Below are 19677 nucleotides of genomic sequence, written 5' to 3'. Positions count from 1 at the left end.
TAGGCTGCTATTTATGGCATTAATTAAAATAGGTAAATTTTTCCTTTATTCTCCTACGCCTTGTCTTCCTTGTTCAAAACTTGCAGATTATAGCAAATTTGGTGCAAAAATGGGGCTGGAGGTTTTCTGTTTTCACACTGAAATACCAACACTGTACCCACTGCTTTATTCCCAATTTGAAAAAGTTACTGCAGTTGGTTTCTTAAGGTGCAGTACAATATTTGAAATTTAGTATCTAGGTTATCAAACATAATTTTAAGTCAAGTTATTGTTCAGGGATTTCCAAAAGGTTTATCAAAGATGACTGCACTATTGCTTTCCTTATGAATATCCTCACTAGCAAACACCTTATTTTTATTGCTACACAGGAAAAGTTTCCACACTTCTCCATTTATATTAAGGTGAAAAAATAATAAATTCATTAATAAAATTCATAACAGCAAGAGATAAACCTGCACTCCACTCAGTCAGCCATCAAGCTGAGAACACCCCTCAGTGACTGGCTTGAGACTGAACTCCAGTTATCTCAGGTCAAAGCATTTCTAAACTAATCCAAGCCAAGTCAAATCCAGAGCTAGCCTGCAGGCATGTCACTTCATGTAAGCCAGGCTAGTACAGGGTAACAAAGGCTTTTAATAAACAGATCAAGAAGTGGAAAGTGTTTTTTTGGCAATAGTTATCCTAAGGCTAGCCTCTGCTCAGTGCCTACAAAACGTGGCTGCAGGTAATCTAACTTTTTGCCCAAATGCTAGCAAATTTCTCATAATTCAGCTTCTCCTTGTACCCTGAAAGGCATGTTGTGATGGCAGATTCCTCTTGGCATTTTATCTACAGGAGAAAATAGCTGTTCTTGGCCTTTTCCAACACACCTGTGGGCACAATACATGCAGTAGCTTTTCTGCATGCAACAAACTACTGGTTTACACCAGATTCACTTCACCCTCTCTGTAGATATTCCCAGTGCTAACTGACTCAAAAACACCGTTGAATAGCACTCATGTGACACTGAAATGCAATGGCACTTCATTGGAGAACCAGCAAGAGCAGATAAACCAGATCTGAGCCACAGATTCTATGCGAAGATCAAAAGACCCTATTTGTGTGCCTACATTAGCCCCTAAGGAAGAACCAAATCCTCTCATCCTTTTATTTTCACAGAAGTGGATTTAGTAATATGCCTGCACTATGCACAACATTTTGTGTAAGTATTAATTAAAAACAAAATTCTTGCACTGTTTGAAGACTTGATTATCACTTACAGAATTACGAGGCAAATCAATTCCCTCCTTTAAAAATACTAGTTTGGAAAAGCCCAAGAAAATTGCTTAGCTACTTTGGGTCCATGTACTCAAATTCAGAACCATACCACTGATGGCTGCAAGACAGCCTCCAAAATAAAATTTTATACTAACGCAGAATTATGACTCACAATATGCTCATTCTATCTGCATCCATTTTAAAAAACTGATGAACTGATGACAGGTGTCAGTTTGTGCTTCTTAAAAGAAAGATCAGATGGGAATCCAGATTGTAGTTATCCAAGAGGTCAAATAAGAAAAATACTTTTTAGTGTTCCACAGAGCCACGTGTTCAGAAGTGTTCTTCACAGCACTTGCTTCTAATTCTACCTAATGAGAACATTCGTTGCTCTCAACGAATTCACATTTTTTTACATTGTAAAAAAAAAATAATTTTTTAACTGGAGAATCACACAATTTATTGTATAGTGTATTAAACCATCCCCAAAAACATGCATTTTCCAATGCGTTATGCATATGCAATTATTACAGACCATAGGAGTCTCATAGTTGTGGAGAACAGGAGACTTGTAATGACTCAGAAAGAGAAGCCAACACCTTAATTACACTTAAAAGGAAAATATAAAATTTATAAAGTACTCCTTCCAGCAGTCAATAAGGAGACCATACTCCAAAGAACACCAAGCTTACACTCCCCTCTGTCTATTAGCGCCAAGAATGAAGTCACTGGGTAGAGTGTCCCTGTCCTTTGTGCAGCAGGAGCTGTTCCTTGGCAACCAATGCAGACAAGCGAGTTGCCACGGAAACAGAAAAGACTAATTTATAAAAACTCTAAAACAAAGCAACTGTAAAGGCAAGCCTAAATAGAGTGGGTATGTTCGGCATTACTTCCTATAGAATTCCTGTTGTAAAAACATAATAATAATAGAGGAAACTGTAGTAAAACTGGATTTACGGGCAGTTATCGTTTCATCTCATCAGAAGAAAGTAGTTCCTCTCTCCTTTTGGTTTATTCTTCAAATATACCTGAAGATTTACACCACAGCTGAAGATGAACTCTTCCCATTTAAGGCAGCGTTTTTCCTTCAGGGAAGAGGAGCATTAATGGAAAAAGGTACAGAACAACTGGCTAGGGGTGTGCCCAGAATATTTGTTAGCAGGACAAAACAAGTGTTCACATACTGAGAACACAGAAAAACTGTGTCAAGGAATGTTCATTCACATTTCTTATTTATTAGTAGAACATGTTTTATCTTCTTCAGTAGTTAAGGACACATGCCAGAGAAATGCACCTCCTGAATGCATTTTCTTTTAGCAAATGTGTATGTGTGGAGAGCACGTGCAAGAAAGTTTTACCAGTGAAGAAGGGGGAAAAAAAAAAAACAAAAAACCCACATTCTGCATTCTCCAATAGAAGATGACAAAATAGAAACCAAGTCCTGTTTTCAAGGAGAAAAACTAATGCATTCAGCTGCCTAGCCAAGCAGCTTAACTATTTGCTATGATATACCTGAAATACAAAGACAGGAGTGGGAGAGCCTATTGACATTTGTGCACAGAGACCAGACCACTGATGGCAGGTTCCCCACTGATGGGTGCAGGATGCACTCTCCTCATGCTGCATTTACTGTAATTCCCTTCCAACTCACTGTGACACTTCCAGAGAGCAAGAGAGAGTAGTCATGGCTAATTGCAAAAGATCTGTGTGCTGACTGGCTGGTTGGTACCTACTGTGCTTATAACGCCAGCTGGTTACTGCCAAAAACAACAGAAATGAGAAGATTTCTGTCTGCCTTACCTCTGTAAAAGGACCAGTAAGTCTGCAGCACTGAGGGTGTCCATCTGAGGCTGACTCAGCCATAAAATTCCATGAAGTAATTGAAATTGCTTCTAAATTGTGACTGCTCTTTCAAGCTTGACTTCAGCAGACCAATAGGTTCAAAATGTATTAGGCAAGGCCTGAAATAAATTGTCTCCGGCTTTATTTCCTTGGGAAAGTAGTCTGAAACTGAACACATCAGCAAGTTTAAAAGAACACGCAAGAGTAAAATCACCAGTCTCCTCTTGAGACTTTCTGTAAATGAGCAAAATTATTCACACAAGCGTACTCATTCTCAGCAACTCAGTGAACTGTGAAAACTGGGCTGGTATTCTCAGTAAAATTTGGTGATGATCTGCAAGGTTCTCAGGTGTGTAACACTCACCAAAGCTAAAGGAAAGCAGCTGCTCCAGAGAAGTGCTGCACATCAAGCAGTTATTGTGAAATATAAAAGGAAAAGCAATATAAACATATACACATACACACACAAATCAGTTGCACAATTTCATAAAACCATTTAGCTGGAAAAAGACCTCCAAGATCAAGTCCAACCATTCTTCTAACACTGTAAGTCCACTGCTAACCCACATCCCTAACAGTCACATCCACACTTCCCTTAAATACTCCCACAGATCAAAAGATCAGCACTGTTATTAAAATGACTCTGTTGGTAATAAGTTTTTGTGAAGCTCAAAATGATTTTTACAAATATCTGAAAGCAAGTGGCAAGCTGTTTGCATATACATATGGCAGAGCAAGATTAGGGACAGATTATCCCCAACTTCCTAGTAAAAATTTCCTCTCAAGCTACCTCATAAATGAAAACTACAACAGCTGGCTTCACAAGAAATAGAGGAGTAGTCCAAATGGGCCTTGCTCGATGCTGGTTTCCAGCAGAACCAAACTTCCCCATGTTGAGGGAAATCTGAGTCATACTAATGGAGAAAGGTAGTGGGAAATCCACCTGGAAAAATAACATGCAGCAGAATGCCAAGTTCTGGCTCACAGTCAACAGGTAGAAACAAACAAGCGAACCAATAAAAACAGCAGATCCCTAACTTCTTATTTGTTTTTGAGGGAAGAAGTGCTATGAAAGCTAGAGTGCAAGTGTATGCACACACAGGCACACGGAACAGCTCTGGCCTGCCGTTCCTCAATGGTCAAACTACTGAATAGTGGAGATTTAGAATCACAGAATCATAGAATCACTCAGGTTGGAAAAGACCTTAAAGATCATCAAGTCCAACCACGACCTAACCATCCTACCCTAACTCTAACAACCCTCTGCTAAATCATGTCCCTGAGCACCACATCCAAACGGTTTTTAACCACATCCAGGGATGGTGACTCAACCACCTCCCCGGGCAGCCTATTCCACTGCTTAAAAACCCTTCTGCAAATAATTTTTTCCTGATATCCAACCTAAACTTACCCTGGCACAACTTGAGGCCATTTCCCCTCATCCTGTCACTTGTCACCACTGAGAAGAGACCAGCCCCGTTCTCGCTTTCAGATCTTGGAAGAGAGCAATAAGGTCTCCTTCAGCTCCTTTTCTCCAGATTAAACAGCCCCAGTTCCTTCATGCAGGTATCCTTGAAGGAATGAAATCTGAATTCCATACGGCCATTAAATAGTAATAATATCTCTCTTAGAAATAGATTGATCATAACTTTGCTCAGGAAATTATGTTTACTGGGGGAAGGAAAAATCACCTCAAAACACACATTCTGCTGTTTCCCTTCCAACCCTCACTAGAGATCATCCACTTATAGGAAGGCAAAAAAACTAGTTGGCCCAATTGTTTTGCAGTGTTGCTAAATAGCTTTAGTCTAGACAAAATAACATAATAACATGTTTGAAGACAGTTTTCAGAGCTTTAAGTTTTATGAATGAGAACACCACACACACACAAAAAAAAAAAAAAAAAACAACCACCCACATCCATGGTTAATTTAGTTCATTATTTTACTGCAGGCTGCATCACAATACTACGAACTTGTTAGAATTAGCCAGTTGACTCAGAATGTCATTATTCATGACAGTTAAATCCATTCTGAAAAAATGAAAGTTTGAGATCAAGAAGCCTACAGAAGAGGATTTTCAAGTAATATGGAAACAAAACAAAAAGTTAGCCTACCAAGGCCACAAGTCCTTCATTTGCTAAGTTTTTTGTTAGAAAAAGCTTTGCCAAATTAACTCTTGAGAAATGTCTACAGTTGATGCTTTTTTAGACTTGTATAAATCTAGGGTAAATACTTGGATACATCACAGCATGTGTAGATGGCAGAAGACTTAAATTACTTGTTACAACCTGGACAGATTTAGAGTGCTCTTGTCCCTCTGTCCCTCTTCAGGTTACACTATTTGGAATTTGCCACAGGACAGCTTCTTTTCCCTCTGCAGTGCCTACCAGTACTTGTTCTACTCCCACAGTTTTGTTAGGAGTTTCATGAGGTGGTAAATCATTTTTTTCTCCTGACCTCCTGTATAAACACAGAGTGTGAGCGCTTTGTGCTGCTTTTTACAAACACCCCTTTCCCTGTTGTTCCATCTGCACTATCTCTAGCCTCACGATTCCCATGTATTAGCATCAGTCCATGGTAACTTTATGTTGTTTCCTCAACTTCTGTCCATATCTCCACTCATGAAGGTATTATCTGTGCCCACACTCACCTTCACAGTCACTTTTAAATTATCATCTTCTCCTCTAAGTCTCTATTTCAAAGTGACTGAGATCAGCCTCAATAAAAATGAAAAATATATATCATACTAAAGACAAAAATGCCTTGGTCTGATTTTGCATAAGCCTCCCATCCTAGTTACCCTTCACTTTCTACCTAACTTGACAGCAGAAGTTGTGTCTTTTCTAAACATCTCAAAAAAACCTGTTTCAGCTGTATATGACAAGCTGAAAAAGACTTGACACCTTTTCAAAAGACACTGAAGAAGTTTTTTTTGTAACAAATTCAAAGACTTATTTCCAGGGAATAATCTAAAGTAATTCAGAATATTAAAAAAAAAAAAAACCAACAAGAAGAGTTGGTAACGCACTCAGCGAGTCCCAAAGAACAGAAATACAAAGACTATCATTGACTTGCGATACAAAAAAACTCTACCTATGTTCTTTTTTGTAAGGCTGCCTGTCTTTTCAGGACTGCTGAATAATGCTAAATTGTGACAGGCTGCTTAAAATATATACGTGTACACATACATATGCAACGTACACATATAAAGAGTAAATATATGGCATGTATACATACATGCTCACACTAAGCCCAATGACTGCGTAACATCCTAGCATTCCTGTTTCTCTGCAGCACCAGAACAAGATGACTCAGGTTGAAACTAATGGCAAAGGGATAGCCTCCCCTATCCAGTGGAGAACTTTTAAGGAGAGTTACTGGAGGCACTGGTGAAGAACTTCAATGAGTAAAGGCACAATACAGCTCCTTATTCTGAGCACCAGACTCTTACATCAGCAGTCCTCTTGGTTATTTGCCTGTAAGAGAGGAAACAAAGCATTCCTCTTACTATAGAGGCACCACATGACATTCAGTCACTCCCTTCTCCTTCTGTACACGTCCCCCAGTCTCTGCTTACCATATTGAGGACAGCTAATGCTAATACTAGTCTAACTGTCTGCATGTAAGTAAGGCACACAAATGTTAGTTTGCCTGTTTCAGGTGAAGAAAGCAACCAACGTCAACAACTGGTTTCACAGAGATTCTGGTCAACAGTACAACCACTAAAGACTCCTTACTTCATTCTCCCACATACATACATTTTTCTGCTATCTCATGGCAATGAAGTTTTCAGTACTTCTTGTATTAAAAGGCTTCACGTATTATGCTTATGTACTCTTATCTAGTTTTTGTTCCTATATTTCTGATAGACTACTTGATTATCTTTCCTACATTAACTACTAGATTTTCACTTCGTTAAATCTTACACTGATGGCACTCTTTGTTCCCAATTCCCAAAAATCATACTCTATTTAAAACAGATTCCTCCAGAGCATTTGAAAAGCTCCTCAATCTGCCCCAGAACAGATGTGATCTGGTTCAGGAACTGAAACATCTGAATATTTTCTTTTCCCTTAAAGCTTATACATTTTCTTCTTTTCCAGGCTTATTTAGGAAACTGAATTCATTAGAGCATACAAGGTATTTTTATGAAGCAAAAATATGGTATTACACACATAATATCATTTCAGATAGCAAGAGGAAATAGATTAATTTTTTTGATCCAAGGGCATGCACCCCAAACCCAATTGTTACCCAGCTGTAAACTTCAGTACCTCCATCACATCCACACTGGTGCAGTGACCTTGTTCATGCTCATGTAGCTCCAGCAAGTAGAACACAGAAAATAGATTACCTTGTATCAGAATCAACAATGAAACATACAGACTTTCATAACCATGAGCTTCTGTATTGTTAACCTTTTTATTCTTAAGCGTGAGGACAGAATTACAGCATACATGAGTTTGTTCTCATGTGAACAGAGTTCCTTGTTATCAGTATCTAGCATGCCAGCATCATTTCCTGCAGTACATTGCATTCACCTCTCAGTTATTTCCTCTGCAAAGAGCATGTAAGTATGACACTTGAACTCTCTGTACATTGCATTATCAGTAACTCAGATTCTATTTGGGTGTAAGATGCAAACACTGATTTCATGCTGTATGGGAACTGTTGAATTACAGCCTGAACCTTTCACCTGGGAAAGGATCAGTCAGCCCTGGGACACAGATGAAGGCAATTCAGCTGTGTGATCAGAAGGGTTGGAACCTGGCTGCACCTTTCAGAGACCCCATTGAAGGGCTGACTGCCACTCTGGAAACATCTCTGGTTGGAGATCCATCCCTTATGGAGTCTTTTCTGTGAGCCTAGATCTTCAGAAACAGATGAGCACCTTTACTTTTCCTGTGAAATATCATCCTATCCATGCTGATTCCTTTGCTGTTACATTCCTGTATCACCCTTCCACTGCGTTAATCGTTCCGATTGTAACATGTGCATAGAGAAACAGCAGAAGGTTAAGCAAATGTTCTATTTAAAAAGTCACCATGTGCATTTTGGGCAATAAATGTCTTCCCCACTTTTAATCAAAGGCATTCTATCCTTGCTATTCCACTAGATGCGCCCAATCTTCCCCTACCTTCTGTAAGCTTGAGAAAATTATTGCTTAAACCAAGCCAAAAAGATAATTAAAACCAGTTCAAACTGAGATTTCATTCTCCATTCACACAATGAGTAAATGTCTCCTACAGTTTTAAGCTGTTAAAGCTCAGAGGAGTTTTACACAGAAGAAGTTTCTGAGATTCAACATTTAATAGAAAACCAAATCCACCAGAACAACTGATGCAGGAAAGGCAATCAGCCTTAACTACTTAACACAAGTTTTATTTCCAGTAACATCAAACTCTGACTTCAAAGCCCTCTAAAGCTTTGCTGCTTGCTTTCTAAAGTTAAACTTATCTCTGACAATTTCCTACCCATCTGTTCTCATTTTTATTTATGTGTAAAGTACCATAACTCTGTCCTGCATGCCTCAAGTCTCCAAAGATTTCTTTGCTCTTCTGTCTGTGACTTCAAGAGTTCAATCCTATTGAAGAATCACAATTTCCCCCTCAGCAGCTTTCTCAAGCAAAAACATCTCCTTGTAGCAGGTGCTCCAACTTATTTCAGAAGTTCATGAGAGGAAAAGAGTAATGGAAAGCATTCAGTAAAAATTCCAGAACAAACCGTATGTTATCTTGCAATCCTTGCCATAGGTTAATGGTGTGTGACATCATGCAGACAGTCTCATTGGGGTGACTTATTTATAGAAAGTTAAGCCGTTTTCAGACAACTACTGTCTTCACGCAATACAATGGAAATGTTTTAACCTACTGGTAATTGTATTAGTTCCTAAATCTGATTGAGTCTGAACGTTCTGCCCCCATGAACTCGGGCACGGCAGTGGAAACATAGATTCAGAAGAGATTACTCCAATACTTCCTACAAGATTGAACAAATTAATGTCAAGCTTAAAGGGGAATAGACAGAGAAAAAGAATAGATTATTCTTAACTGATTTAATAGTACTTAACGTACTTGTCATCTTTAAGACCCTCTAAGTCTCCATCCCAGTTCTGCTCACAGCAGAGTCCTCAGACACAAATTAAGAGAACTACAACTCTATCTCAATCTTCTATATACAGCAACATTTGTAACAGAGGGATCTGGATTCATCTTTAATTTGATGAGCACCTCAGAAGTCTGTCAGTGCCCTAGACTTACCCTTTACACAAAAAAATAGCGGTGGCAATTCCTGCTCAAATAGTTTGAATACCTGAAGAGATTTGTGTTTCTTCCCACTCTCTGCAAGATAACAAAATGCGTGCCTAAAGGAGCAGGAAAGTATTGAAAATAAGTTAGGGCCATTCACAGTTTACTGTGAACTCAATTTATTGTCTTTCAGATCAGCTTAGCAAAAATGTGCCAAAGACAAATTTAAGTGGAAATAAGTAAACAATCAAGGACACATTTGTGCTAATCCTCATGTAAGTAGGTGTTCAAACTTGAATATGACTTGAATACAAAAAGTTATCAGCCTTTAGTTTTTTAATAACTCAACTTTGTCTAAAGATAAGTAGCTGAGATTTCCAATTGTCAGTGTAAGAACTACCAACCTAACAATCCCAGGAATAGAATTATAATGAAATGCACAGATTAATAAGCAAATACTTAAATTCTAGTGCGCTGTGCAGAGCACAAAGAATTTTTGCTATGAATAAGACACTTCAATTTCTGAGGAAGGAAACCTGTACTACAGAAAACTTTGAGAAGAAAACTTCCTTTTCTTTTTTTTTCTTTTGATTTTTTTTTTTTTTTTTTTTTTTTTTTTTTTTTTTACACAATTCAATTAAGCGAGTGAAGTTCTTAAATTCTCTTGTAAAAACTAGTTTTAGAAGGAGCAGGGGGGGAAAAAAAAAAAAAAAGAGTAAATCCAAGATTCATTACCCTTTCATACAGTTTTAGTCCAACATACCACTTCAAAAGGAAAAACGCTTATCCATGCCAATGAAAAAAGGAACTGTAAACAATAACAGCTTCAGAGACTGAAAACAGAATCATTCCAGCGGACTCAACCATTTGAAACATCCACCATGAAGTCTTCAAACCACTGAGCTCAGCTCAGTGGAAACCAGGAAATACAGCATCCTGATGGGTGGGAATGGAGAGTGGAAGAGGCAAAGTTTAGGAAGAGCGTTATATCAAAGCATTACGTGAAAGATTTCAGCTGCTGACAAAGAACAGCCTGAGGACCAATGTGTTACTGGGCAGTAGAAACCTTTCATTCACCACCACTCCACTCATTCCCGTTTCCACAACTATCCATATAACTTCATAGAAATTTACGAGTGCTTTTCAAATTCTTCGTTCAACAAAACAAATAAGTAAAATTAAAGAAAGAAAACCCACAGGTAAATCCACCACCAATAAAACCGTACAGTTCTAGATGGCTTCCCTTTGCTTTTCTCCTATGCCTTACTAGTCAGCAAAACACAAATCAGAATTTGAATTGATAAGAAGCTCTTCTTAGTTACGTTGCACACTTAAAGAAAAGAAGCAAAGGTCAGCTATGGAGGAAAAAAAAAAACACGTATTTTATTCCAGTAATGTAAATTCAGAATAACTGGACAATATCTTTCCCACTGAAGCACTGTGTGAGAAAAGACAAGATACTCTGCTTTTACAAGATGAAAAATGACTCTTCCAAAAAACAAGTAATGCTTCTGTACAAAAATGCTCTAATAGCTGGATGCCTCTATAGTACAGTAAGATCAACTTACATGCTATTTAAAACATACTGAAACAGATATGCAAGCTTTCAGTCTTATTCTTTTAATAAAGAGTTTCTCTTCTACGTAGCACGAAAGCCAATCTAAAGTTTGCAGAAGACAGGATTTTCTCAATTTTCAAAGCCAGCTCACAGTACATACAGGATGCCAGTCAGCAACCCTGGCAACCTCCATTGTGAGAGGGCTTTCAGAAACAGAGCAGCATCGTCACCCATCTCAGTTTACCAGGAACCAAAACTAGACAAATGAACACACAGTGTTTTCAATTAGGAATGTGTTTCTGTTCACTCCTTTACAGAAGGCTTTGTTTGGTTAACAATTAAAACTGTTAGTCAACGTCATAATGCGACATCAAATCAGCCTACTCAGAGTGACACGGGATCAAGGACTTATCACAGCTCTCCTTTAACACCAGGGTAACTTCAATTGTCAGCAAACTGTCTATCCTAGCATGTCCTTGTTCAATTTTGAACCAGGTTTTGATTCTTTTCTTATTAAGGCCTATTTTTCAAGGCAAATCCATTTTTCTCTACAAAAATGAAGGAAATCATTCAAGATCTGAGTATCACCACCTGCTGAGATGGATAAGTTCCAGTCAGTGAATTTTGCTTTTATTTTACAGTTTATCATGTCTGCAAGAGGCATCTGTGGGCCTTTTCCCCTACTGAATAATGGCTATTTTTCTCAACACGTCCCTCCCCCCAATCAATTCCAAAAGGGCAAAACCAGGAATGATTCATCTTCCAGAGAAATAAAAAAGGTGTTAATTAAATACAAGCAGGAAGGATGGAAAGTGTGGTTTATCAAAAGCTGGAAAGACACTCTTTGCTCTTGGAAAGCATCTTTCACAGCTACATAACACGACAGTACATTAGCATCTCTCTGATAGTGCCCTAAATTTCACGTCCAAAGTTAGGCAGCATGGGTATTTCCAAGGTTTATCCTCTGGTGTTCATATTAGAATCCCTTTCAGAAAGAGCAGCTTGTACAAACAGCCTAAGCACAACAGGTTTCAGCTTCCCACCTGGAACATTGCAGGTGGTAGTGTAATATTAATGTACCTCTTCAAAAACATAAGGGCAAGTTTCCCTAGCTGTTACTTCCCTGATAAAACACTTGTGAGATTTGCAGATGCCATCTTCTTTCATATTTTTCTCCTGTTAATCAGCATCTGCACAGCTACATCTTGCAGAGAACTCAGCGTGGTTCTCCCAGTCAATCAACACCACTCTGGCTGGTGGAAGCTGCAAGCCTCCGACAAAAGCAAGGAGTTTGTGCACTTGAGAGGTGCCATACAGAAGATAAAATTGCACTTCTTGCCCACATCTTTCAAAAGAGGAATAATTTTGAGTTGCACACATCAACTGAAGAGTGAGTAAAATAACATGCAAAACTAGTCACCCTTAGAATTAAATGTCTATTCTATGCTAGGAATGGAGTGAGAATTACAGAGCTCACACAAAACAAGTCATCTGCTATGCCTAAATTTTGTTTGTTCAATACTCATTTTTGTCTAGGTTTCTCCATAACATGCAGTACATGAACACTAAGTAGAGAAATGTCTTTCCCATGACTGATAGCTACCTTAATTTATGTAGGCTTTTGTGTATCAGGGACAATTCAAGTCTACAAAAAGACACTTGAGATCTTTAATCCATATTACAAAAAGGGTAGATTCAGCCAAGAGTTTACTGTAGAATATAAACATTATCATTGAACATGTTCTACTTGTTTAGAATAAAACAATAAAAAAGGACATGCTCAGTTTAACTGTAGATGCAAACAGTCATTTTCTTTTTCTTGAGAAATCATTTTCTTCAAGCATCAGTACTACTTCTTTACTAAAAGCTAAGATATTAGATGCTGTCACAGACAGAATTCTGCAGAAAACAGAGTTTGTATCGTAAGATACTCCCCTTGCAGAAGGGTTCCAAAAGAAAAGAAATCAAAATCAACATGTTATACTAAATAAAGAAGCCTCTAGCATTCCAGCACTGTAATACTACTTGTCACAATTTTTTATATGACTATTTTAACAGATTAAGGCAAAAGCTACTGATGGACTCGCTTCCCATTCCAGCCTATGCCTCTGACTTGCACACACTTCTATAACCTGTGTCCTCAAGCACCAGTAGATATATTTCCTATTTGTAAAAGTAATGTAATTTGAACATACTTATGTTTTTTGTTTTTGTTTTTATTTTTTTTTAAAAACCACAGAATGACTTTCATTCTCCTATTTTTGCCACTGACCACTTGCCTTCCTGGAATCAAATCCATTGAATAATGCATACACTGAAAGATAATTTGCATAACTGCATCTAGTTAAGCTAAACAAACCACCTGTTCAAACGAGAGGGTCCCATCACACTGCAGGTATTTGTTCTCCAGAAGCAGATGGGGGACTGACAAGGTGAGAAAGTGCTTTTATTCAGCCTTTGTCTAAACATGCAAATTGTAAATACCTTGCACAAATACACACTACAGCACTCCTTTAAAAAAAAAAAAAAGGCACAATCTCATATGGCTGCAAGGCGTGACCTTCATTAACATTCTCCCATTTGGTTTTATTCTAGAAGTGCATCATTATACAGAAGCCAGAGAACTGAGCTTGCAACACACCAACTTGGCTCCATTTCCAAGGGCAGCTCACTTCCATATAAATCAAATAGGCACAATGCAGTTACAGGAAAGCAAGGCACGTTTTGGCTATGAGAAAGTATTCCTTCCCTGCACAAGTACATGAGAACATTAAGAGTCAACATTTACAATGCCTTTTTTAATGTACTTAAACAGCCTTTTAATCTAAAATATGAGTAATACTCACAGTAAGAGCACAGCCTCATGATCTGAATTCCTACAGGCAGCATTAAACCCACTCATTCTATTTTTGTTTTCCTTACACAGCAAAGTTGGCAAGAAGAAAATTTCAAGACCTCCTCCTGGATTGATTTTAATTTTGGTCTGAGCTCATAAGGCTGTTAAACACTTCTAAAAGTCCCACAATCTTCTTCAAAACTCTGAGTATTATCCTACAATGAACTGACTCTTTCTCTTCTTTTAGAGCACAAACAGCATTACTTCCTTGTAAAAGTAAATAATAAATAAATTATACCCATTAAAAATTGTACTGTTCTAAAATAGCGTATGCACAAAACCTTTCCTTCTCTGAGAAGCCATTAATAATTTAACTAGGAGGGTCTACTAAATGCCAGCCACTGATGTGTTACGTGATCAGATTGCAGTTGTGCCCTTGTGCTCCTTTTCTGAAAATTAAATTATATTCTAAAAGTTTCAGGAACCTTGAGGTCAAAATCAAGTCGGACCTAAGCTGTAAGTTTTCAATAGAGAAACATATTTTAAACAAAATTTAATTATTTGCATGAAAATCCTGCTTCTCCAGCATTAAAAATGGAAAGGGCAATTACAGCACACCTATTTGATCATTCCTCAGCTCTCAGGAACAGCCAAACAAGGCAGAAGCGTGCCAAATCTTACAAAATTTTCTGAAATCAAGGAGTAATTTTTTTTTTGGTGGAAAAAGCGATCAGACCACACGGAAGAATCTCCTTCCTATCACATTACACCAGCAACTTTGTTCACGTACCACGAGTGTCCAAGCACCACCTCTGTCAAATTTCAAAGACCACAACTTAAACTTCTTTTAACAGAGCAAAATTTTAGAGATGCAAATCAAAACATCACAACCAACCTGACGGTGGGAGGGAAAGCATTCAAGCTCGATTATGGTCTGACTTTTGGGTGGTCCTACGTAGAGCCAGGAGCTGAAATCAGTGACCCTTATGGCTCCTTTCCAACTCAGGATATTCTATAATTCTCCTCAATAGTTAGCAGCAATATGGGCCAACTGACTCACACAGCCAATTACAATCTCGATTCCTACCACTTTCTTCTGACTAGTCTGAGGCATTGTGGTGCTATCGTGATGGTGCCCAAACAAGTGTATGCACACCACAGGGCCCACATGCACAGATGACACGTGGGACTTACTCCACTTCTAGGCATTGCTGGGCAATTCCACTGTTGGTCTCATAAAATAATTCACAAGAGAATACTGAAGAGAACAGCCTTTTCTCCAAGTTACATTCTGAACAAATAATCCTAGGAGAGCTTTACCCTCTTATCCTCACTGTAAATTACTTCTCCTGGTTCAGAGCTTTAAGATTTTCTTGCTTTTTAAGTTAGTGTTGAAAAATTTAATCACAGATTTGCTAGATTCAACCACTCAACCCAAGGTTTCCCAGAAGCTTCCATGCTCCAACAAGAGTTACAAGAGAAGTTTCCTACGATGAACACTACTGGAAAAAAAAAAAATAGGATTTATTATGGATTTCCTCCCAGTAATCATTCGTAGCTTGAGTTTAGCAATAAAGAAATCTATCATCATGTGCTTCCAGCACCATCTGGGAGACCAGGCTTTTGGCAGAGAAAAATGGAGCAGCAATTGCCCAGCAGCACAAGAAATCAATGGCTTCCCTGCACAGAGGGAGCAACAGGCTGCTCCCACTGGCACAGGTCATTGATTTCCCTTTCTGCCAGCAAAGCTGCTTTGCACACTCAGGGAACAAAGTCTCCACTACATCACAATGATGCACACTCCCTCTGAAAGATCCTGCCCCTACTAATGCAGCAGGCAGCAAGTGATACAATTTGAGCAGGACAAAAAGGGAAGAACTGTGGAGACACCTGCCTCTGGGTAGAGCAGTTAGGTACTGATGTTTCAGGCTGAAACGTAGCTAATAAACACCCAGTTTGAGGCTGCTTTTTAGGCTGTGAGGTAGGTAGCAAATGCCCCAGTATACTGCTCATTTAAACTCATCTCAAATCCCTGGACATGAAAAAGTATTCAAGTGAACTCCGACAACATGTACGTCAGGAAAACCTGCCCTTCCCTTCCTCCCCAGTAGCAGAACAGTACTATTTATTTCTAGCAATTAGAGCTGTGAAACAGATGTAAAGTACTTACTGATTTTAAGTACAATCATATAGGAGAGTCTGGAATACGTGACAGTCATATCATCAGGACAGTTGCATCTCAGTATAGATTGAGAGCTTCCCCTGAAACACATTTTACCTTTGCTGCAAGTAAACATTTTGCCCCAGGTCTGAGTTCCCAGAGAAGTCACAGTAATGGGATCATTAAAAGCATGTATGCAGTCACCAAGAACAGAGCAACTGTCTGTAAATGGTGTCAGAGGTTACCAGTATAAAACAGCAGATGGAAGGGATTTCTGATCAGTCCAGACTTGGCTCTGATTTGAACCAGTGCTCCGAATAAGCAGCTTGTCCACTACCCAGCCATCTCTCGGATCAGAGGGTACTGCTGTACTTGTTTCCAGACCTATGCCCGCATATTGACCCCAGTAGCCATACACATGTGAAGCTCACCATTAGATTTAGCTGGCAGAGTATTTACCTGAATCAAGCTTGTTTTGTAAGCCATTTGATGATAGCTACACTGTTAGCTGTATCTAAGTTTCAATTCTTCACAGATAATCTGTAAAGCAGTTAAAGTAGAAATACCTTAGTTTCTCTAGCAGTTCAGTGTGCCCATTTGCTCACTCTGCCCACATTCTATACCTATATCGTGTTTTCAGATTAAAAGGTTACATTTGAAAATTTAAGTATCTTCCTTATTTCTCTAGAGTCATCGCTGCTCTAAATCAATTCAGGTCATGCTGAAATTAGTCTTGTCCTTCATCACGTTAACCGCTCCTCCAGTTTTGCTATAATTAATAAATGTTCGTAGATAAATTACAAATAAAGTGAAAGACAAAAAGAAGTAGGATTAGAGTTTAATATTTTTTTTCCTTGTCTCTTCCACCCTGAGTTCAAGAAGAAGCCTCTCAAAAAAATCTCACCGTACCACACCACAATTTAATTAGTCAGCAGAGACACTGCTTGAAGGCATTTCATTGAACACGTTACCTACAAGAGAGTCCCTAACAGATGTGGGCACCGTGGTTACCCCTATCGCATTTCCTGTGAAAGGGAAAAAAAATCTCATGTTTTGTAAGCTTTTCAGCTTTCCCTCTGTTAAAGAGAGATTCAATTTGGCCATTCTGGAAAGCAGTAGGTCTGAATTTGGCATGGTGGAATGTGTCTCCTCGCTTTTGGATTGTACAGCTTATGGAAAGGCAAATATAGTGACTCAAAACTGAAAGTTAACAGAACAAGATTCTTTAAAACAACATCCTTCATCCCCAGCTTGCAGAATGCATAGCCAAAACCACATCATACTTTTGACTGACAGATTTAGAGCTATTATTTAATCACAGACAGCAAGGCTATCATTGAGGCCAATAAATGCTTTATGGTATGTTCTTGAACTGATCACAGATCTTACATAATAAACAGCAGAAGACTTGATTCCAGATTCACTCCAGAGAAAAGAAATTTTCTACTTAAATACTATTATGTTCCTCTTGGAAAATTGCCTTTTCTTTATGTTGAGAATGATTATGAGGAAATTCTTACCTGTTTTCCATCTAATGTATACAAGCGTTTAACGACTCCCGAATCAAGCTTGATGGCATCAGTTATATCAGTAAGAACCTGTTCAAATGAATGTGCTGTCTTCTTGTTAAGCAGAATCCGGACTGCCTTCCGTGGTTTCACTCCACTTCTGATGATAGTGACTAGTTTAGGCCTAATGAAATCCTTATTTTCTTTTGTATCTGGAGTACCTCCTTTAGCAGTGGCAAGAGACGGCACTGAACGAGAAGTAGAAGTTGTCTTAACATTCACTGACCAGTTTGGGTTTACATTCTTCGTGTACTCCAGCTTCTTGAAGGGCTCTATTGAACCACACACATAGCTTTCCCCTGCAGAAACAAAAGTGCCAGACCAGCAAGTCAGATTGGAGGGAAAAAAAAAAAAAAAAACAGGAAGAGAAAGAAAATGTGTTTTTTTACTCAATTATTAAACATTTACTGTTATCACTCTTGATCTACAGTGTGTAAGGCATTGATATTCTCCCTTTTCAGCTGCTACAGACTAAGGTATCTTTTAAAGAACACTCATCAGCTGATCATTAAGTAAAGAAAATGCTGTCATGAATTGCTTGAAAGAAGTGGTTTTCTCTTTAGAAAGCACTACCAGAAGTGGGGACTGCTACCATCAATAAACAGTGTTCATATCTAATCACTTGTCCAGCTCCAGTCCATTTTCACAGTAGTCCACCAGCCTTCATGCTTCCAAGCAAAACAGCACGCCCCAAACACTTCAGAGGAAATAGTATGCAACATTATCAAAAACTATAGGTTATATATTACTTTCAGTAAAAGGGAGGTGAAAACATCACAGGAAATTTTTCACATTTGATTATTTGAAGCTCTAAGTAACATAAATAGAATATGTGTACTCAAATCTTACTATATCATTCTGTTGACTCAAGGTATTATAAAGGGGAAAAAGAAGGAAGAGGAATTACAGAGCTCCCCTCCCTCCACAGTAGGAACCACAGCTTAAAGAAAACCATAGTTAAAGGAAAAAACTTGGTTATAGTTCAGATTTCCACTGGAACATTATCTACACTGAAGTATTTTCAGCATTTCCATGTGCACATTTTCTGACTACGTTATGGCTCCCCAGAAACAGCATCAGAACATCTTTGTTCCTTAATCCATTTCAGCTGCAGGCTGTTGTGAAAAAGGCACCCATTTGTGTGCTCCCAACCTCTCCCTTGTGCTTGTCTGAGAGACTGCAGTGCCAGATGAACTAGGTAAGTTGGACCAGCTTATTGATTTGATGGCACTTAAAGACAATACTTTAACACTGCAACAAACTGATCCTGAACACTCTCTGGTTGCAGGAGAGAAAAAAATGCAACAACAAAAAAAGCACATTAAACAACATTAGAACAAGCAAGACCGCACCTTCTGGCAACATGTAGTTAAACTGGATTACAAATAAAGCAAAATCCTATCCTGACTGATACCACAGAAACATCTCAGATGTTTCAATTCTTCTGAGTTCAATAGTTCAGAAAAGATATTTATGTTTGCAGCTTCTCCCAAGGTATCAAAAAAAAAAAAAAAAAAAAAAAAAAAAAATGTAGTGAGATGTGAGATGTACCTCCAATGCCAAACAGCACAGAAGAACCAAAGCCCCTCTACACACCAGAAAACAGACTTTTCTTTACTACAAGAGTGGTGAGGTGCTGGAACAGGCTGCCTAGAGAGGCTGCAGATGCTCCATCCCTAGACGTGTTCAAGGCCAGGTTGGATGGGGCCCTGGGCAGCCTGGTCTAGTATTAAATGGGGAGGTTGGTGGCCCTGCATGTGGCAGAGGGGTTGGAGATTCATGATCCTTGAGGTCCCTTCCAACCCAGGCCATTCTGTGATTCTGTGATTTTTGAAGGATCCTTATCCTAAGTAATGAGGATTCACGGTTTAATTATTGCAAAGAAGAATTTAGTTTTTGTTGTAGTTGCCAAAAGATTTCAGTGCCCTCAACAGCCCAGACAGTGCAGCGCACAACAATACAAAGAATGCCAGCAAATACATAAAATTACCACAGTTAAAGCTGGGAAAGGAACATGAAGGGGAACCTTCCTAAGATTGCAGGATGCAAAAGAGCTCCCAGCCTTGTACTAGCAGAGTTGGCATGATGCTCAAAGGTGAAACTGTAACAGCATGCTGCACAGTGATCACCAGAAAGCTAGCTGAAGGACTCCAAGGAAAGACCGAGGAACTCGGAGAAACACATGAAGATGGACTTCTGAGCAGA

General features: G+C 38.7%; 1 protein-coding gene across 4 annotated transcripts in view; it reads right to left on the bottom strand.

Annotated features, from left to right (window-relative positions):
- DCLK1 (doublecortin like kinase 1) overlaps positions 1–19677 on the bottom strand; it is a 229717-nt gene that overhangs the window by 197927 nt on the left and 12113 nt on the right. For all 4 annotated transcript variants that reach the window (XM_085216016.1, XM_085216017.1, XM_085216015.1 and 1 more), the window contains exon 3: positions 17425–17771. In XM_085216016.1, the coding sequence (XP_085072142.1) occupies positions 17425–17771 (347 nt within the window). The remainder of the gene's footprint in view (positions 1–17424; positions 17772–19677) is intronic.

Source organism: Meleagris gallopavo, chromosome 1, assembly GCF_905368555.1.
Source record: "Meleagris gallopavo chromosome 1, MGAL_WU_HG_1.1, whole genome shotgun sequence".
NCBI classification, from domain to species: Eukaryota; Metazoa; Chordata; class Aves; order Galliformes; family Phasianidae; genus Meleagris; species Meleagris gallopavo.
This window is presented reverse-complemented; position numbering and strand designations above follow the sequence as displayed.